The 20,969-nt window shown below is 49.2% G+C and overlaps 2 protein-coding genes across 8 annotated transcripts in view; both read right to left on the reverse strand.

Annotated features, from left to right (window-relative positions):
- Positions 1-137: 137 nt before the first annotated feature.
- On the reverse strand, positions 138-11,020 carry LOC102697930 (BCLAF1 and THRAP3 family member 3). 2 transcript variants are annotated; one of them, XM_015341484.2, is made up of 11 exons: positions 10,794-11,020; positions 10,251-10,303; positions 8,762-9,691; positions 7,803-8,432; positions 3,639-3,805; positions 3,332-3,440; positions 2,676-2,742; positions 2,277-2,413; positions 2,024-2,123; positions 1,519-1,654; positions 138-911 (listed from the first exon to the last, which is right to left on the reverse strand). In XM_015341484.2, exons 2-10 carry the CDS (start codon positions 10,289-10,291, stop codon positions 1,553-1,555), a joined length of 2,283 nt encoding a protein of 760 aa, XP_015196970.2. In that variant the 5' UTR covers positions 10,292-10,303; positions 10,794-11,020; the 3' UTR covers positions 138-911; positions 1,519-1,552. The 2 variants fall into 2 exon arrangements, with proteins under 2 accessions (XP_015196970.2, XP_015196968.2); XM_015341482.2 differs by having other exon boundaries at positions 3,332-3,805.
- A 1,690-nt stretch (positions 11,021-12,710) lies between these two features.
- The window catches only part of LOC102698128 (MAP7 domain-containing protein 2-like), a 30,265-nt gene continuing 22,006 nt past the window's right edge, over positions 12,711-20,969 (reverse strand). For all 6 annotated transcript variants that reach the window (XM_069189898.1, XM_069189895.1, XM_069189899.1 and 3 more), the window contains 10 exons: positions 20,224-20,339; positions 19,649-19,872; positions 18,996-19,146; positions 18,703-18,883; positions 17,707-17,811; positions 17,186-17,239; positions 16,853-16,931; positions 16,088-16,226; positions 15,445-15,710; positions 12,711-14,375 (listed from right to left, as the gene is read on the reverse strand). In XM_069189898.1, coding sequence (XP_069045999.1) covers positions 15,449-15,710; positions 16,088-16,226; positions 16,853-16,931; positions 17,186-17,239; positions 17,707-17,811; positions 18,703-18,883; positions 18,996-19,146; positions 19,649-19,872; positions 20,224-20,339 — 1,311 coding nt within the window. In that variant the 3' untranslated portion in view covers positions 12,711-14,375; positions 15,445-15,448. The remainder of the gene's footprint in view (positions 14,376-15,444; positions 15,711-16,087; positions 16,227-16,852; positions 16,932-17,185; positions 17,240-17,706; positions 17,812-18,702; positions 18,884-18,995; positions 19,147-19,648; positions 19,873-20,223; positions 20,340-20,969) is intronic.

A 20,969-nucleotide genomic window follows, 5' to 3' on the forward strand; every position in this document is an offset into this window, starting at 1 on the left:
ATCAAAACGTCCGACATTCAAACGGCAAGCAAGCTCTGAGAAGACCAGGCGAACCAGGAGAAACCACTTCTCGTTCTATAAACTGCCTGTACAAAAACAAAATGAGTGGGGAAACTGCATTCAACTCAACAAAGCAATTCAAATTTCCACTAACGTCCGTTTAATTAAAATGTTACAAGAAGGAAAAAAAATATTTTTGCATTGGAAACAATTCTAAACATAAGGGGTTTGTTAGAAGTCACAATGGTACGTGTCTGCGTTCTGAAAGCGCTGATATCCAGAGTCCTGAAGCGTGGTGAAAGACAGCTCCTCTTGCTGGGTCAGGAACAGACAGCTGCGTCTACTTCTCATTTACCCTACAGGCCTAGAAGTGACAACTAACCAGTGAACTGAGCAGCACATAAGAAACACAACAGGCAGCAAATGAGAAGGTGCCCTTCAGCAACTCTTTCACTCATTTGTTAGTAGTTTAATAGTTTTAGATATGAGAATCTCATCCAGCCCTTTCTTAACCAACTCCAGGGGGACTCAGCTTCAGTAACACGGCTGTTTCATCAAACCTGTGTACTGACATGGTTCCCCACTGCCACAAACGTGCCAATGAGGAAGATGGGTCAACCAAACGATTCAGTGAACTCAAAGCAGCCATCGTGAAAGGCATGGAAGAGGACAACGAAGAAACGTTCATTCTGTTTCACCATTTCATCTCTCTCCACATTACACAACATTCAATCTCAGTCTCTTAAAAACAATCTCCCAGGAGAATGACTCCGGATGTTCCTGCCCGTTCCTTGGACAGGAAATTAAATGTTTGTGAAGATTTCTGATAAGAGGGTTTTGCCACTCATTAGAGATGCTCCTCAATCCTGGAAGGTTCCAAACATTTCTTCCTCTCTTCCCAGCTCCCCTCCCTGAAAGAGCAAAGCCAAAATCACTGCTACATCAAGCACACTAAGTACCCACCAAGCCAATCTGTTTCATTTACGGAATAGTGTCATAACAGAAAATACGTCAAGGGACAACTTGGTATTAAAACTTAGATACATGATGCATTAAGTAACCCTCCTTAAAACATAAATCATACATTATCATTCTAAGGCTACAAAAGGTAATCCGGGACTCCTTTAATCCCTTGCGATGATAATTTACCCCATGTACCACCCTTAGCAAACTACTGGCAAAGCAACTGCCTGGCGGGGGCGATGCTGTCAGAACAGACGAGCATCAATTCCAAGAAGCATCCAATGTCGGAACGGTGAAAAAGGGTTTATTGTAACACTGTAAAATCCTGGCTCTCAGGACAGATAAGTATAGCGGACAACACATTTTTTGTAAGACATAACTTATTTTTTTTAAAAGGAAATGATAACAACAAGGCAAGCTGACAGCACTTTACGATGTTTAAAAAGCTACGTTTTCCCGATTTGGAAGTTAACTATAGCAGCAATGAAAAATGACTGAAATCAGACTGACTAGTGCTCATGACTTAAGCACCTCACTGTTGGACAACAGACTGACCATTTGTTTTAGCTCCCAGCATGCTTTGTGGCTTCTACAGATTGGCCCTTCTCTGCCGTACAGCTTGAAGACGTCTGTATTTGTTCTGGATGCTCAGGCCCACTCGGACAAATCCAGGCTTCTTCCACCTGATGTTCTTCAGAAAACCAAAAAAAGACACAACATAAAGCAGATGGCAAGAAACAATCCCAGCACTTCAAACACGCAAGTGTTTGCTCAAGAGGCCCATGCAGACTGAGCTTCCGCATTTCTGAGGAGAAAATACTTTTTTTTTGGCTAGTGAAACATCCATTCATCCGTTTTCTAACTACTTAAATATAAAGAAAAAAAACACAACTTCTTCAGCTTTTTCGAAAGCTTCTTCAGCCGTTTCAAATGCGTTAACATTTATCAAAGTATGGTTACGACCAGAAGCTTTTATTGCTAGATCCTTAATTTTGGAACACATGCGTAATGATCAGAAGATAATCCGACTGCGTGAGGGAATCTCAAGAATTCAACTTACCATAGCTGGACCAGTCTGCCCATGCATAGAATTACCAGCCAGATCTGACCGGGGAAAATGTCTCTCTTCTGCATTTTCCCTTCGGAAATCAGAATCCCTCCTGTTGGAAATGAAGATGTGGAAACATATTCAGAAATACATGTACATAAACATACATGCACCGAGAACCATGAAGCTTTTATGTTGCAAAACGGCCAGACATCTTGCCAAAAGCTGTAACTGTGCCACCCTTCAGGACTGCGAAGGCATTCACCTGGCAGGGAACATCTGGTGCTCTGGAAAACTGCCTGCTGGGAACCTTCTCTCGTCCGAACCCAGCCGCCTCTCCTGCCTGCGCCGTTCCAGGTCATGTCGGAGATCGTTGGGGTCGATGATCTGTCGCGAGGTGGTCTGGCACCAGGAGAAGCAGACGAGCACATGAGCACATTAAAATACCCCGGCTCTCAGTCTTGTCTGCCACTCACTCTAACCAGGTACTGTGCACCAGTGTAAGGTGCTCAGCTGTGCATCTCCAAACGGGACGACTATGTTGAGTTTTTTTTTTAGTTACCTTCAAGAATTCCATCGGGAATCCTTCCTTCCTCAATTTTTCCTCTTATTGAAAAAAACTATCCTGAAACCGAAAAACAATAAGCAAACAGAATCATCATACCTTCAAGTTTCTTATGTCCCTGTTGATTTTCTGCACCTTCAGTTCCGATAGAGATAAATCGATCCGTCTGCATTAAAGAAAACAGAAAAAAGTCATTATTTTAAAAGGGAACTGCAACGCTATTTTTATATGTCGGGGTTAGAAAAAAATCACCATCGATGAGTGGATTCAAACCACAATGCACATAGTGCCTTGTAAAACTTTGTTTTACATCACAATATATACAAATGTGTGTTTGCGACAACATGGTTAAACTTACAGTACCTTCACAAAGTTCAGACATCAACAGGCTGATACCACAGATTCGCATTCTTAACTCACCAAACAGGCTTAATCAATAAAGCCCAGGAAAACTGAAGGTAAGGTTAAGTATGACAGACAATCAGGGCTGCCCAGTGGCTAATCCCCTCCATGAATTCAGGGTCTGCTCACACTGTATGTGGGTTCTTATAGTCCAGGTATGGTCAGCACGAGCTGTCATTAACTAACCACATTGTATAATGGTGGCATGAAACTAGCCAATTTAAAAGTTCATAGGAATAAAAAAAAAGCCATTTTTAAAAACGATAACTACGAAAAGCTGTCGAGATAACAATAACAGAACATTGCAAAATTCCAAGTCTTTTTCTCTATGAAACTGTTGATGAGAGGGATACCGGTCAATCCTCAGACTCTCGTTTGGCCATTCCTCGTCTTGCGATCCAGAGCCCAGAATACTGGAAAAGCGGTCGTTTAGGGTGATTCCTTTATCCTTGCAGTAACTCTCTGTAAGAGAGCAAGGAAAAAAACGAGACGTCACTGCAGGTTTCAGAAGCACCGAACCCTGTTTCCAGAGAACACGTGCATCACACCTGTAACCTGAAGGTGGCACGCTAAGGTGTGAAGGGTTAATCTCCCTTAATTTCGGATAGTAATAGAATACTGGTGATTGCTCATGCAAGTGTTCATGTGTGAAGAGCCAACCTTTGACTTGGTGCACCAGAGTGATAATTTCCTGGGCGAAGTCCCCAGAACCCACAGGCCGCTGTCCAGGGGAGCCCCCGTTACTCTTCACAGGCAGGTCAGGGTACGGCCGCCTCACGTGCACCAAATCCAGGGACAGCTGTCTGTCAGATGAGTAGGAAGACAGCCTGCCAACAGCATTACACAAGGGAAAGGAACACCATCAGCTACAGCCTGGATTATCAGGAGAAGCCTGTTCCCCCCCGCCAGCAAAAATATGTTTCACACAAAAAAAAAAAAGTCAAACTTTTGGAATAGGAAAGCTTTCCTTACCTTCCTAAGAAGACCTTGTGGTAGCTTTCTGGAGGATTTACACCGAAAGGGTGACATCCTGTATTACAACATTTTAGAATGTAATGTGGAATCCAACAACTTGTGACACCCTACATTGCCAAGCAGCTATATCATCCTGCAACTCACAGCCGGCAGCCCATGCAAAGCAGGTTTGAGTCTGGCCAGTACCTGGATGGGCAACCTCCTGGGAAAAGTAAGGTTGCACCTGGAAGAGGTGCTAATGCGGACAGCAGGGGGCGCTCACCCTGTAGTCTGTGTGGGCCCTAATGCCGTATAGTGATGGGGATGCTATACTGCAAAAAAGGCACAGTCTTTCGGGAGAGGCGTAAAACCGAGGTCCTGACTCTCTGTGGTCATTAAAAATCCCAGGGCGTTTCTTGAAAAGAGTAGGGGTTTTAAATCTGGTATCCTGGCCAAATTTTCCACTGGCCTTTACCAGTCATGGCTAGGTAAGAAAAAAATCCCCATCTCTGAACTGGCTTTATAACTCTGTTCTCCGCTTCACTGATAGCTGATGTGTGGCGAGTGTACTGGTTGCTGTTGTAACATCCAGACAGGTAGTACACATTGGTGGTGGAGAGGAGTCCCCATTACCTGTAAAGCACCGTATAAATGGAAGAAATTATGTACGCTCTGTTGGGGCTGTTCCAGCAAAGCTGCAGTAATCCTGTTTAAACAAGCACAAGGTTAGCTTTAGATTGCTCAATACGGTTGCCATACAGTACTCTCAAAGTCTGAAGGTGTGCATTAGTCCCACAGATCATGGCAACACCAGACTGGAAACAGTCCAAGCGTCCTGTCTGCTGTAACCTCTCGTTTTCATTTAAGCAGCAAAGTTTTTTCAGAGCTGCAAAAAACACCTGTGTGTTGGTTTCCTGTCATCAGGCACCTCCAGGTCCAACACAGTTCTTCAAGATCTGCCAAGAAGAAGAGAATCCGGAAAGGAGAAGTAATTTTGCAGCAAAGCCGGGACTTAGCGGTCATTGTTCTTCTCATTAATTTTGGTGAGTAAGTGGCTCCAACAGGTTCATGGATCACAAACTGGTTATACTCTCAACTCTCAGACAAAAAGACTCCTCTTCCGCCAGACACTCCCCCAACCACCAAGCTCCTCCTCTCTCTTCTTCAAAGCTACTGGCTCCATCGTGCGGATGACTTCATCAGAATCTGAAAATGTCCTTATCCTTGGGAAATGGGATTGTACATCAGTGCATTGAAATCTTTCCAGTCACGAAAAACACAGTTGTTGAAAAAGAAACCTAGGTTTTGTGAAACAGCCACTTGCCAACTGTACAACAAGTTTCCTATTTTCAGTGGAATTGCTTCTTTGCAAGACAGTCCTTTCCAGTTAGAATGGCCACATGTTTCACGTTACTACAGCTTCAGCAATAATGGATTACCCTTCTTCTCCCAGGACTACTCTCTCCCAATCCTTTGTCTTCTTGCCCAAATGGGCGTTTGAGATTTGGAAGTGCAAGTGGCTGGAAGCTGTCTGGTCTTTCCCATGTGTACTGCAATGGCTAATGACTTAAAGGTTGACCTTCATGACCTGGTATATAGATGTACCTAATTTAAAGCCATTTCTCTCTCTGGCCACTGATGTTTCCAGAATGGGCCACCTGTCAATTCCTGAATTCTGGAAAGGAAGAGCAAGGACTACAACGTTGCACATGTTTAATCTTCTAATGCCAAACTCCGGGGAAGCAAGGAAGAGGGAAATCTCCGATTGCAAAGGGTGCAACCCACTAGCTGAAGTTGTAGAACAATTGGATGTATCCAGCTGCACTAAAAGAAGGCTCTCCCCAGAGTCACAGATCCAGTTCACAATCCCAATTCTATGTATGTAGCTGTGGCGATCCTTAAGTTCTTGTACCCTTTAGGCAGCTGAATGGTCCAATTACCCCCACATCAAGCAAAACAAGAGTGTTCCAGTGCTCCGAGCAGGACCCACTGGCTGCCCAGACTTGTCGGGGGTTGGAAGCTAAGCCTCCTCCTACAGGAAGATTGAACACAGAGGAGATCCTGTGGCTGCTGGAAGTTGTGTTGTGGAATAAAACATCATGGAACTACACTGCTTTTTCAGAGCACTTAAAGTGGTCGCTTTGCTACAACTCTTTCCTTTTTGAAAGGGAATCCATTGTGCATCAAGGCTAAAACAAAGCTCTCAGAGACCCTCATCAAAGCAGATTCATGGCAAAGTGCTGTTGCCATAGTACCACAGATGTGCCCCTCCATGTGTGCAATAACTACAGAAACACACAGGTGACCCACTAGTGCTGTGTAAGAGTGGCTGGGGTCTTTATCTGAGGCATTGGGGCATGCCTGGGCATGTTGGGAAGTCTTCTTAATCCAGCTGTCTTTGGCAATCACATTTCAATCAATAATGTCCCAAAATATTTTTGTATTGACTCACCTTAAAGCAATGAAAAATTGAAATTCCACTGAGAACCCCAAAGCAAAACTGACCAAAAGAATATGGCACAGAACTAATCATTTTTACCTACCTGCTCCAACTTCTAAAAAGTTAAACATTGACAATGAACTTAAAAATCATTGAAGACAAGTGGCGTGGAAGACGAAAGACTACAAAGACCTGTGGTTTTACTGCTGTCCACCGGATCATCATGAACACAATTCGAAGCTCTAGTTATTCTCAGAGGGTGAAATCTTAGGATCCTCCACCTTTCCTTAATCATCCTGTTGGAACACAGCTTTGAAAATTTCCTCCGACCCCTCCACTTTTGCCAACCCGACTCTGGAAACAAGACAGGGAACCAGATGGGAAGACGGCCGTCTACAGCCAGTGTGTGTCCAGATGTAGCCTTCAGATGGAGAAGCTCCTATTGGATTTTTAAAGGGCCACAGCAGATGAAGTCCACTTTGTTTTGACTCGGACTGGAAACGTGAGGCTTTCTGCTTTTAATCGGTTCCGGGACAATTTCTGCACTGCTGCCTCCATTAAAGAAAAAAAACAGTAAACATTTCTGCATCATCAGATACGATGACGCACAGAGGCATAAAAACATTATTGGAGATTCATGTTCTCCACTATTCTTTTCAACCAAGCTGCTCCTTTCAAAAGGCAACTCTGAAACTGCCAGGAAGGTCTTTTTCAAAGGCCACCCATCATCAGATCGTGGCTGCAATCCAGTGCCACCATGGTCAGGACACCTGAGGATCGTAGGACGCACACACAGGTAGAAGGTAGAGGCACCTATTCTTGTAATCAACATGTCTTTGGGACAATGGAGAGGAAACTGGGGTACCCGCAAATACGCCCAGCTCTGTGGCACCCCAGTCTGGAATCTAACCAAGGACCCATGATCTGCATCACCACTGTAGCGCCTCTTCCTTCATAATCCCCACTCTTAAAACAAGGAAAGCCAGGCATGGTGATGACAATCCTGTATGCGTCCATTGGGATTGCGGTCCCTGGATGAAACAGATTACGCTGAAGGAAACGGACAACTCTGTGCTGAAAAACAAAATGTCTCCCTTCCTTGACCTACTGCACTCTTCTTGCACTGGTTTAGACAGGTTCCAACATTTTAACGCCTCCACACAGCCGTCTTCACATCAAGCTCTGTGGTGCTCCTTTTATCTCATTGCTGTTACACCTGGTATTCATTCTTATTAAACGAATCATCTGGAAGCAGTGACCTTCATTGATGAAACCTTGATGGATCTGCCACTAACCAATCTCCCAGAGCGGCCAGCATTCCAAATATAACGATGGATTTCACGACTTTTCACGGCTCAAGGCAGAACATGCTGAAAAGGAGAACCAACTTTTGAGCTAGCCTTTCAAAGAAGCAACACCAGATACTGTACCTGGATTGGGCCATTGAGTGCGACATGTCCACTTTGATGGTAAGGGTCTCATTGGGCCGGTTCCTGAGATTGCCTGGCGGAGACCTCGAAAATTCACCTTCTCCTTGTCTGCGGCCTCTATCTTCTGGCACTTCCCCCCGTGCTGCGGAGTGCTCCCCAGGAGGCAGTTTTCCTCTCGGGTGATCAGCCACAGGAAGCCTGAGGTCCACGTCACCGTTGGTGCCATGGACAGGGCGTGCTGGTCTGCTGGGCTTTAAATGGGGCGTTGCTCCATCCTGCTGCATCCTCCCCCTGACAAGGGGGCTCTGTCTATTCGGGGGAGCCCCAAAAATGCCCTTGTCTCTGTTCTCGTAATTCCTGGGCTTGTGGCGTCTTTCTCCTGGCACGTCTTGGGGATACTGGTGACCGTACTCCTTTTTACGCCGCATGTCATCTTCCGCCTCGCAGGGCTCTTGCCGGCTCCGTCTGCTGCCGTCACTCCCACCTCTTCCGCCACGCGCTTGGCCTCCAGAAGCCTCTGCTGCAAAAGGCGGCCGGTCGAGGCTCCTGCGACGCTCCCGTTTTTCAGACCTCCGCGCCTCTATGTCTGCCGAGAGCCCGCGCTCCTTGTACCTCGGCTCCTCGCGACACCTGTGTCGACATAAAGCAGTTAACACTTTCAACACACAGACAACAGAGAGCTGGACTACAACGCGCTGGGCTCCTGCGCTGCAGCACTGGGGTCAGGCACTGCAGAGAGCTCAGGGTTACTTGAAGAGTTGGGTGATGGACAAACTCCCATTCGAGACAATGCTTAGGGATATGAAGGAGAGACCCTAATTGAAAACCTCTTCCAATTAAGGAAAGAAAAGGATTATAAAGCAGTAACGAGCCCATGATAGTTTAATTTTTTTTTACTGGTTGCGGCCTTAAGACTTTTACCCCCTCTTTACCCCTGCTGAACAGCTCTGCTCCTGTACCTCTCGGCATAAGAGCTCCTTCCGTGAAATTCCTGCGGATCTCTCTGCGGAGAAACCGAGAGCTTCCTATCTGGTGATCCAAAATGACCAGGATGCATCCTTTCCGTCCACTTGTCCGCCTGTGGAGAGCGATCAGAGGATCTCACTCTGGGCCTCTTGCGGTCATGTCTGGGGCTGTGGCTCCCGACCACTCCTGGGGCACTGTCCTGGTAGTGCCACCTCCTGTGCACTGCGGGCGGTATTGGTTGGCACGGGTCCACATCCCACGCGGGTCCACTAGGTCCAGATCTGGAGACAGCTTCCAGAGGAGGAGATCTTCTTCCATCGGAATGCCCATGGAAGCGCCTTGGAGACGGAACTCTTCTTTCCCCCGCGAATCGCCGATATTCATTCTGAGGTCCCGGTCTTTTGTTAATGTTAGGGGCATGAAATTGCGAGTGTCCCCGGTGGTTTGGGTACTGCCGGAGAGGAGAGCGCCCCCGGTGGTCGGGGTACTGCCGGAGAGGAGAATGATGCCGGTGGTCGGGGTACTGCCGGAGAGGAGAATGATGCCGCTGGTCGGGGAACTGCCGGAGAGGAGAGCGCCCCCGGTGGTCAGGGTATTCCCGGAGAGGAGAGCGCCATTGACAAGCAGGGGATCCCCGCTGCGGTCGAGGGGAGCGTGATCTTTTCAGGGCCACAGGTCGTCCACCAGCATCCGGCTCTGCTTGTCTGATGCCCATCACGGGGGGGCCGTCTCCGTACTGCCTCCTGTGCCCCCTGTAAGACGCTCCAGCGCCCATCTGCCCAAATCCTCGGCCTCTCGGGTTCGCCCACTGATCCCTCCTCCCTTGGTGCTGCTTAAACTCTGCAAACCCATCTTTCGGGTACTCACTCAGGTCACCCCTCCCCTCACCACGACCCGGGCTTCTCCTGTACAGGGACGAGGGCCTGTGTGAACAGACAGGAATTGCATTCTGTTATCCTTCTGTAGTCGGTACTTCTCTGTATGTTACATATATACAGAGAAACATATATACAAATGTCTACATATATACTGCAAACCCACAAGTCCAGCTGCCGGCATATAACTTCATGTTTGCTGTGAATTCTTGAGTCTTTATCATTATTTGTGGTTCATCACCCCTCAAGCAACTCTCGTTTTGTTCAATCTCTCTTTTCAATTCAGATAGTGTACTAGTTCATACACAAACGTATATAAATAAATTTAGCCTTCTCTTCCCTCTTTTGCATTTTAATTGCCGTCACACAATAGTAGCGCCATTACTCATTGGCACTTGCTACTTATGAAACTGTGGTACTTTATACATCACCTTCGGTAAAGGCTAAATCTATTTTTATACATCTATGTATGAACTAGCATATTAAACACTGCATCAGCATTGTGCATTCCCATCATGGTTATTTCCCAATGTTTTATATTTAAAAAATATCACTAGTTCAATTACAACAGGAGAACAATTTTAAAACTACAAACTTTCCCACTAACCTGCGTGGATAACCAGGTGATCTGGAGTGTGGCCTAGACATAATTAGGTTTACCTTGGGAAGCAAAAAAAGAAGAAAAAAATACGTAATCAGTAAAACGCAATGATTTTTACGTTTCACCATAACAAACGCCAAACACCCAAGCCTGAACCCAGAACTCGCCTTGTGTAGGTGACAGTCTTGACATAACCCTCCCACACGTCTTAAATACGCGTAGAGAGCAGCTGAACACGGTGCCATGAACTTGGCAGGTACCACTACATTCTCGTCTTGTTTTTCGCAAAAACATTGATTAGAAGAGTAAAGAAGAAGAGACTTCACAATCGGTGGAAAAAAAGATTCCAACGGACCTCAGCAAACCGCAACGCGCTAAAACATGTCGCCTTTGTACGTTTTAACTCTGATTAAATCCCGCGACGTAAAGTCGAGAAAACACACAAGCGAGAACCAAACCGAACCCAGCTAGTTCTCAAACCCCATCCCTGCTTTTCCCAGGTGCTCGGTTACTCGCCTTCGCCAGCCTGAGACGAACCACATGTCTCACCTGAACCGCGTCCTTCAAGAGCGCCGGCGTCTCTTCTCCACCAACGAGGCTGAACACGTCGCGGAGCTTTTATTAAAATCCTCCAACTGGTAGAACCGGTCGGTACCGCCAATGTGAACACTCACATAATGTTCCGACCAAAACGGTAAAAACACAGACACTCTCCAGGTAGGGGAAAGCCTTCACTGCTCTGTCTGTAAATGTTGTTACTCTCTAGACCGGAAGTAAAACCCCCTCGGTGGATTAATAACCCGGAAGTATTTGTGAAGGGAAAACAGCGCCCTCTAGCGCACTCACGTGTGTAATAATGCTGTATTGAGTTGTGGATAAAAACCAGCACACCGGCTTATATAAAGCCATTGGTTTTTTTTTCTTACAATCTATTCAGTATCTGTAATTCAGACCCTGAGACTTTTTTTTTAATGCTGAATTTTACATTATGACTGTTGCGTTAGAACTTATCAGGGTTTGCAAGACAGTTAGGGCTATGTTTAGGATGAACAGTAAGGTACAGGTTTTAACATAATTACTTCAAAGTTCAGTATATGGTTTGTGTGAGGTTGTAATTTTAAAGTTTCAGTTTTTAACTGAAGGATCAGGATTGAATTTAGGATGATTCCTTTTGGCTAAAGCAAATCGTCTCAATCCTGGTCCTGGAGGGTTTCAGTTCTCTTCAAAGCAGCAACACAACACGATCTGAGAGAAGCAGTTCAATTCATGCATTAAGGACAGTGACCATCTCATTTAGCTTGTCAAGAGCTGATCTGGAACACAAACTTCCAGACACACCTACTCTCCAGAACCAGGACTGGACAGCCTTGAGGTGGAATGAGGCCATGTATAATTTCAGATTCAGAATTTTAGGGAGTAGACTTTAGGGTGTTGTTTCGGGGTTACATTAAGGGTTAAGGTTAGACTAGGAGTTTGTAGTTATAACAGTTAGGCTTGCAGGAAACTTAGGACTGCAGTATGGCTTGATCACTATGGTCTTCTTTGGGGTTGGAACTAAAGGCTAAAGCTAAAATTACAGACATGGTAAAGGTTGAGGCTGAAGTTACAGGTTAGTGGTAAGGCTAGGATTAAGGTTAGAGATAAGACTTCCTTGATTTTAGGACTAGAACTTCATTTAGGATAGAACTTCATTAAAATTCCTGGGAGGGCTTCAAAACAAATAAAGGAGCTGCAGAGCTGCTGGATAAAAGAATGGTGTCCATGAACAGCATCTCTCTGCAATCCTCCCTATGGTTTCTTTCAGTGAAGATTTTTTCTGTCCACGCATCTTCTGTGAACGTTTCGATGTTCTGGATAGGGAGAAGCTGATAAATTAGGCAAGGAGAAGGGTACCAGCATTTCAGATTTCAAAACATCCAGTTCCAGCAACAAAACCACAATGAATCTGTTAGCCCTGACACATTCCCTGTGAAGAACCAGAGTGGGTCAGAACCCTTTGGGTTATCAAGTCCAACACCTATAGCCTGTTATTCAGAATGATGATTAAATGATTGATGATGTGATGAATAATGATGAATGAAAATGCTTTTTTTCAATATGTTGAAGGGTATAACAAATGAATGCATGCTGCATTTTATACAGTTTATAACTAAACCAGGTTTTAACAATCACTTCTAGATGTCTTTTATTTCAGCACCCTTTTGAAAATCAGGCTGCTACTGTACTTCACTTTGACCCACACTGGGCACCACTCCTTGCTGACCAAGGTGTGACAGGCTTCCTAGATTAATGCACTCTACAAACTGCAACCTCCCTGCTGGATTTCCAGACATTTGTATTGCTCCAGCTTTCTAAAAATAAAACTGCAGACTGAATTCATTAACATCCTGACGTGTTGTGTGCTGGTGTAGGGCAGTGCATGAATCCAGGAAAATAAACGAGGAACAAAAAAGACAAGAGTCAGACTCGGAATGAGGATAGTTTATTTTCTGCACATGCCGATGGTTTTCATGCACCAGGTCTACAGTAAATACAGTCTTAACAAAATAATCGCGGCGCGGCGCGTTTTTCAGATACAGGACGGCATACAGGATAATATTCAGAAATCAGCTCTTTCACTAGACCTTCTCCTGTGGATGAGGCCAGGTTCGGAAGACCCCCAATGGCTTGTCGCTCTTCAAGTAAATATTTTTCTACAAAGACATTTTTGTCAAAACATATTATGGAAAAAAAAAACATGTGCAGATGGTCACACACACACACCAAGGGTTCATACTATACAAGGGATCTACAGTACCTACTCGTTAGTTTCAGAAGCTAAGGTAACACTCGTCTGCCTTCATATGGGCCTTGTGGATTTTGTTTTTTGCGCTACCTGTGAAAATCGCAGAGGGAGAAAGCATTGTACACTGAACAGCCAACACTGAGAATCCCCTGCTGCCACACAGAGGTGCTGAACGTAAGAGTTAAATACCTTAGAAAAATAGTAGATTCATTTGAATGGAAATACAGTATATGGCACACATGCTGCACGTCTGGACTGATCAAAGCAAAGCAACAGGTAGAATGCAGGGCTGGATGTCTAAGGATGGCATAACTGCTGCACACAGTGAGCTCCACCATCTTCCTAGGAAGCAGCGTCTCTCTCCAGATACCACTACGGGCAAAGCGTTTTGTAGCAACGGAGCACTTTCTCCTTCAGCGTCCGCCTGCTGCCCCCCAGCTTCAGTCAGCCCCGACTCCGCCGCTGCGCTTGCAGTGAAGGTAGGGGGCGATGTGCAGAACTGAATCGAAGAGCAGGGCAGCAAAAAGGCCCCTCGACTCATTCAGTGCCTTTTCTTTTTTAATACAGAGTGGGGAAAAAAAGGAGGAATTAACGGAACAGTGTTTGCTTTTTTTGGGGCTCTTTCAATCGGTTTTATGATAGTTTTGTTTTTAAAACTGGGCATCGTGACAGGCGTGGTGAATTCGTACAGAGATGGCTCTGGGCAGGTGCTTCAAGCCCATGCACAGACAGTAAAGGTCATCGATTGTCTCATGTTAATATGCAGGAATTACTGTTCCTCTCCCACGGGTGATCAGACTAGCTTTCATGGGACTGCTGAATCATTAGTATCATTTTAGATATCTGGATCATAGTCACTCTACATTAAAACAACTCAGCTTTGCACGCTCACAGTTAAGTCTACACACACTGCACAGTTTCTCTAGAACAGATGTCCAGAATAACACACAGTTATACAACTCACTACCAGTTACTTTGGGGAGACTTGTTTCCTGTCTTATAAATTCCTCAAGGGATGCTAAAACAATCATAAAAAAACACAAGAATCCAGGCAGTTTTCAATACAGGACATCTGCCAGTCACAGCAGGGGGATTTCTTGATGTTCCCTGAAATAAATAAATCAGAATACAAAAATAAAAAAGGTCTTCATTTCTGAGTCCCGTCATCCCTGTCTTCAGCTGTGAAGAAGCGGATTGAGGGTGTCTGTTCCAGTGCTCTCTTTTGACGAGGGAGGGTTTTGGAGGAAAACGGAAAAGGACGTTCCTGCCTCCGGCAGGCGGGGCTCTCCTGGGAGAAGACAGCACAGCGGCGCAGCAGGTGGGCTCACAGCGCCGTCAGCGGAGCGCTGAGAGGGAGAAGAGAGACAGTGCAGTGGACAGGCCGAGGACCCGGCCCCAACGACAACACTGCGAAAAGGAGCAATGCACCTCTCACGGTGCACCCGGGTCGCGCAACCACATCGCACCCCACTAATCCATGGGGTTCCCCGTCCTCAACCTGGAGACGCGCACACCTGCCGGCGTCCGTTCCGGTTCGGCTCCCAGCCACAAAACTCAACCCTCCATTCGCATCAGAGTGGGATTAATAAGAAGTCACTTGATTGTTGAGTGAGACATATACACCAATATGTCAGAGACTGCTTTTTATCTATTGCATTGCTGAAGTTACTAACAACTGTCAACAACCGGAGGGACTTTTCTTGCAAGTGACCCAATCAAGCAACTCGTCAGTTCAATTAAGGCTTCACTTAGATAATGAAGCTCAGCTGGAAAATAGCCCAGCAGGTGTGTGGGCTTCCAGGACCAGGATTGGGAACCACTACGCTACACTATTTTTTCTGTATACAGAGAATTTCTTATTGAAACGCCTTTACCGTTATCTTTAAGCAATGTTGTAGCGCCCTACAGATTGTGGCAGAAAAAACGATAGCATGTCTGACTAAAACCGCGCTGCGGATATGCTATCAGTCTGCCGGTTTTAAAGGCCACCTGGGAAACTTGTGTCTCAATCAATGTAACACCTTTAAGGGACCTCAGTGTGCAAGGTCACACAGCCTTCCCTCCTGAGATCAAAGCTACTGCCTTAACCAGCAAGGTTTCTATCTCATGGGGTTAAGCGCAGGTGTGAAAAAGCATCACACAGGAAATTCCCAAGACTTGACAGGTGTTTCTCTGAGTCAGGCCTTTAGAGGCACCCTTTCGCTGCGGAGCCCACTCATCTTGATGACAGGATAAGGGAAGCTGCGCACAACCTGTCGTCCTCATTTGTAGCTGAAGTTTATGCAAGAATACAATTACCACACTTTAATAAGGATTAATCTCAAGATCTGCCCCTCCTGGTGTACATTTAGACATTCCTGTGCAGTGTCTATCCGGAGGATCAGGGAAGACGCATGTATGGACAGTGTGAGGTACCTGGCTACTGGATATTGGCTTTGTCTACGGCCTGTGCTAAGGACTCGATCAGCTGTGTGTCGGGGCTGGAGCTGCAGAAGCCCTCGATCAGGTTCTTGTTGCAGTCGCCCAGGGCGGCAGAGGGGCTGGTCAGCGGAGGGTAAGCCACGTGGCCGGTCAGGTCCAGCAGGTCCTCCAGAGCCTTGGCGTTGCTCATCTCGTTGGGATGCCTCTCATTAAGGGGAGAGAACTCGGGGATGGAGATGAGCTCCTCTTTGGAAACAGGGCTAGAGGTGATGAAGGAGACCAGGGTTAAATTCTCACCCTTGTCGAGCGCGGTCAGAGCACCCGAACCACAGCAGCAACAGAGATACCGCCATCTGTAAAGAGTGCAGTCACAGGGTTCCCACCACAGCTACACTTCCAGATCCTCGCTAATCATATTTCTAGTGTAAATATCTACAGAATAAGGTTCAGTGCAGAGACTGGGGTTTTTTTCCTGTGTTGTTTTCTGCAATATGACTATTTTTTAAGGAGATGCCGTCTCTCAGAGGAGGTGTGCTGTCGATGTCGGCTTGTGCCACCGCTAAACATCCCCCCCCCCTTCCAGCGTAGACGTTCGAACCCCTGTGCTGACGACGCCCTGACCGCAGGGGCACCCCACCTGACGTCCATGGGCTGCACCTCGTCCGCAGACTCGTCTGCACTCCCGCTCTTCACCTCTAGGGGCTCCAGGCTGATGAGGGGGGCTCCCGGCACCTCGGAGGCAGCGGGGGGAGGGGGGGCTATGCCACGTCCAATCACTGCAGGACACACACACACACACACGGCGCCATCAGAGACACGCAGTGCATGCGGTTCGACAGGAGACCTGCGCTGGGCATCTCAGTACGGACATGTACTGCTGATCAAGTCTGCAGTGAGTCCAGAACGTTAAGGGAACAGGCCGAACTCCTCTGCCTTGGGCATTTTAATACCCACGGTTTAAGGGCACCAAACAATTCTGAGCCTTGCCCATTGTAAAACTATCTCTATGTTCTATCGGGGAGAACTACAGAATCCTTTTCATAGTTAATCTGATATTTACAACACTGATTTGATCTAAATGCAACTATGTCTGGGATTATGTGGATGAATAAACAGACACTTCTGGAATCTGCTCGTGCTGGTTTTCACCAGCAGGTGGAGCTCATCCGAACGCCTGCTGCTGCAGGTGCAGCATGAGGGCCCAGCAGACGGGGAGAGAGCAGGGAGGGGCTCGTCCCCGACTACAGTCTCTAGCCTCTGTTATTGCCACACGGGTGTCTTCCTGCTCAGACTCCTCAGGAGCTGGAAGGACCTGTCCGGGCTGGGCGAGAGAGCCCGCGGCTCGTGCAGAAGACAGAGCCGCTGATCCTCACTCCTCAGCGCAGCCTCTCCGGCTCCATACCTCTCGACTCCAGCAGAGCGGACTGGACAGGCCTGAGGAAGCTCACAGCTGTCCGAGTCTCCAGCTTCACCTCTTCTTTCTGCGGGACGAGACAGGCAGTGGAGTCAGCTCTGCCTCTCCCCTCTCCTTCCTCCTCGCTGCCCCAGCAGAAAAGGAGAGCTGGGGGCGACCAGCAGCAGATTTGCACAGACAGCCCTGTGGCCCCGGCACATTACAGCCAGCACACCTGATTTCACCCGACTGCTCTGGGCAGCAGAAAGATGCCGAGTGGTGCCGGGACCAACGATGTCAAAAAGCCCTGGAGTGAACAAAGATTCTCTTCAGGCCACTTACCTTTGACTCAAAAGTGTCGCTCTTCCTTGTCCTCTTCATGATCTCTTCAATCCTCTGCAATCAGAGAGAGGCATTAGAATCCACCTGCTGCACCTGCCTCCCGAGAGGCTCAACCGGCGAAAGCTGAGCTCTAGGGCCGCGGGTTCGAGCCCGGGGTCACGTCACTATCCAACTGTGACCGAGGGCTCTGCAAAGTGTGTATTTTTTGCATTATATCAAATTCAAAAGTACTGCCCTTCAGTAGTCACACAGCAGTACTTTTTATTTTCTAATGATACTAACACCCCTGCTTCTGAAAGCGCCCGAGGGTGTGTCTGGGGATGCTGGTTTTCCTTTAGTCCCTGGTGTGGCAAGTTCTCACCTAGGACCCTGGGCTGGAGCAGTCTGAGCAAAGCGCCTTGCTCAAGGGTGCAAGAGCAGTATCCTGCCACCAGCTTTAACTCATGACCCTCAGTCCAGAGCCCAGAGCTCTGGGCAGGAAACATGCAATACTGGTCTGGGCACAGGGACCAGCTCTGTACCTTCTTCCTCTGCAGTCGCTCCTGTTCCATCTGCAGCTGCTGCAGCTCTCTCTCCTGGCGCAGCCTCTCTGCTTCCTGCTGGGCCCTGGCCTCCGCCTCCTCTCTCTGTATGGGACACACCGGCGTGATAAGCACTATGCCTAGAAACAGGACATGCCGCAGGACATGCACAGACACACTGCGCTGCACACAGACCACCGCAGGACATGCACAGACACACTGCGCTGCACACACACTGCCCCAGGACATGCACAGACACACTGCACTGCACACAGACCACCGCAGGACATGCACAGACACACTGCGCTGCACACACACTGCCGCAGGACATGCACAGACACACTGCGCTGCACACAGACCACCGCAGGACATGCACAGACACACTGCGCTGCACACACACTGCCCCAGGACATGCACAGACACACTGCGCTGCACACAGACCACCGCAGGACATGCACAGACACACTGCGCTGCACACAGACCACCGCAGGACATGCACAGACACACTGCGCTGCACATAGACCACAGCAGGACATGCAGATATACACTTCCCTGCAGACAGACTGCCCCAGGACAAGCACACACATTTAAGAGTAATAACAGGAGTCCACTTCTCCCAAATCCTGTTTTTTTCATTCTCAGTGATATGTCATTCTTAACAACAAGCTTGAAAACAGTGCTCTAAATGATCCAACATTTTTATCCAAGAATTTTGCTTGTCAAGTCAGGATATTAACAATCACAATTTTCCCAGAATCAAAAAGCCTGCAGATGTAGTCTAGTTTAACAGGTGACACAGAAACATGCTTGTTTCTGGTCACGACAGAGATATAGTTATTTGATTGATGCAGGAACGAAAAGGCACAAAATCAAAAGAAGAAGGAGGGAAGGCAGAGCAGGACGGAAGGACTTTCTTTTTTTCCCAGACTGCACCGACACGCCCTAGCGGAGTGGCACGCGGGTCTGTGTGGAGGAGCCCCAGCCCGGCGCACTGACCTCTCTGTCCAGCCGGGCCTGCAGCTCCCTGGCCTGCCTCTCTCTCTGCTGCCTCTCGGCCTCCTCCCTCAGCCTCTGCTCCTCTTCCTCCCTCAGCCTCTCCTCCTCGGCCCGGCGGGCCTCCTCTTCCTGCCGCGCCCGCTCCTCCGCCACCTTCCTGCGCTCCTCCTCCGCCCTCACCCTGCGGACACGGAGTCGGGGCTTTACCGCCACGGAGGCAGGGAGAACGGCCAGGCAAGCCGCTGTTCACCCCTCGCCCCCCCCCCCCCCCCCGCCCCCGCGTAGAGACGCACCTCTCGGCCTCCTCCTGCTCCCGCTGCTGCCGCTCCTCCAGCTCGCGCTGCAGCCGGGCCTGGCGCCTCCTCTCCGCCAGCAGCCGCGACGCCTCCTCTGCGTCCGTGGTGCCGGCGATGGGCTTGCCCGTGGGCGTCACGGGGGACGGCTCTGTGAGAGGGCACAGCTGGGGTCAGGGCACGGCTGGGGTCAGGGGTCACGGGGGACGGCTCTGTGAGAGGGCACGGCTGGGGTCAGGGGTCACGGGGGACGGCTCTGTGAGAGGGCACGGCTGGGGTCAGGGCACGGCTGGGGTCAGGGGTCACGGGGGACGGCTCTGTGAGAGGGCACAGCTGGGGTCAGGGGTCACGACTGGGGTCAGGGGTCACGGCTGGGGTAAGGGGTCACGGGGGACGGCTCTGTGAGAGGGCACAGCTGGGGTCAGGGCACGGCTGGGGTCAGGGCACAGCTGGGGTCAGGGGTCACGGGGGACGGCTCTGTGAGAGGGCACAGCTGGGGTCAGGGCACAGCTGGGGTCAGGGGTCACGGGGGACGGCTCTGTGAGAGGGCACAGCTGGGGTCAGGGCACGGCTGGGGTCAGGGCACAGGGGACAGGGCATGGCTGGGGTCAGATGTATGGGGGGGGAGGCTCTAAATGAAAACCCCTCCACACCTGCGCTCCTCTCTCCTCCCTCCCTGTTGCTCAGCTCGCTGCTGGCGGACTTCGGCAGCTTCTTCTCCTGAGCCTCGGCACGCAGCGGCTCCGGCTGCCCCCTCTCGGGGTCTCCCCTCTTCCTGGCGATGTCGGGGCCGCCGCCCGGCGCCCGGGGCTTCATCGGGGAGGGGGGGTACGGCCGGGCGGTGGACGGAGACTGGGCCCGGGTCTTCTGCGGCAGCCTGGCGCAGGAGATAAAACAAAAAGGTGCGAGGAACAGCCCCGTCAAGAGCTCGCCTGCGAGGTGGGGCCCCTCTGCTCGCCCGCTGGAGACACACGCCAACCGACCTCGGCGCTCGGCGGCAGAATGTGGAGCAACGTCCAGGGAAAAAAGACCTTTCGTTTTAACACACAGCCTGTACGGAGGACCGGATAAGTCACGCATTGCTAGCGGAGCAGTTCTCTGCAAGGGGAACGAGACGGCAGCCTCACAGGGAGATGGGGGTAATGGGGGCTGGAGACTGTCTAGTCAGTGTGTGCGTGTGCCGAGGGGCTGCACGTGCTCGACCAGGGCAGCAGGGCGGCGCACTTACTTGGGCGTGGCGGGGGAGGAAGGGCGCTTGGCGGGGACAGCGGGAGACTCCGCTCGCCGCAGAGGGGAGCCCGGCAGCGGCGAGGACATCCGCTTCTCTTTACGCGCCTTCTCCAGCTGAAACCACAGACAGCACGTGAGAGCAGAAGTGTGGGGCCTCCACACAGGCCCTGCTGTCCAGCCTACAGGGAGCGCATTTCAGCTGTGGAGCTTTCACCTCTTCAGTGCATCTGTGCATTTAGTCAAATGGAAGCTGGCACTGGGAAAGGAAACAGCTTAGGGACCAGGCGCACGTTCCTGCAGCAGCACTGATAAAGGAAATTGCTTTTGTAACAGTGCAGAGTGATTCAGGAACTGCAGCCCCTTTTCTGTCCAGCTCCATTCCGTTGCCTAGCAATCACCCCTTTCTTCCTGCTGCAGCTCAGCCTGGGAGCTGAAGCCCCGTTTTACTTGGGCTTAATCTTAAAGACGAGTATCGCCAACACCTCCGACAGCAGTCCTTCCCCTGGCTCCGATGACATCCGTGCTTGTTAATTGGGGAGCTGTGATAACGGAGGGCAAATTCCGAAGCAACAGGACGTCAGTGATCTGGACAGCGAACCGACCCCTTCCGTCAGGGCAGTAATACATAAGCAGGGCATCTACAGGGCATACAGTAAGCCCTGTATTCAGGGCTTAATTCTAATCATGTGATGAGCCCTTCAACATCACTGTGGGACGATTCAGTTTGGTTATTAAAAACACAAA

This window comes from Lepisosteus oculatus, chromosome 5, assembly GCF_040954835.1.
Source record: "Lepisosteus oculatus isolate fLepOcu1 chromosome 5, fLepOcu1.hap2, whole genome shotgun sequence".
NCBI classification, from domain to species: domain Eukaryota; kingdom Metazoa; phylum Chordata; class Actinopteri; order Semionotiformes; family Lepisosteidae; genus Lepisosteus; species Lepisosteus oculatus.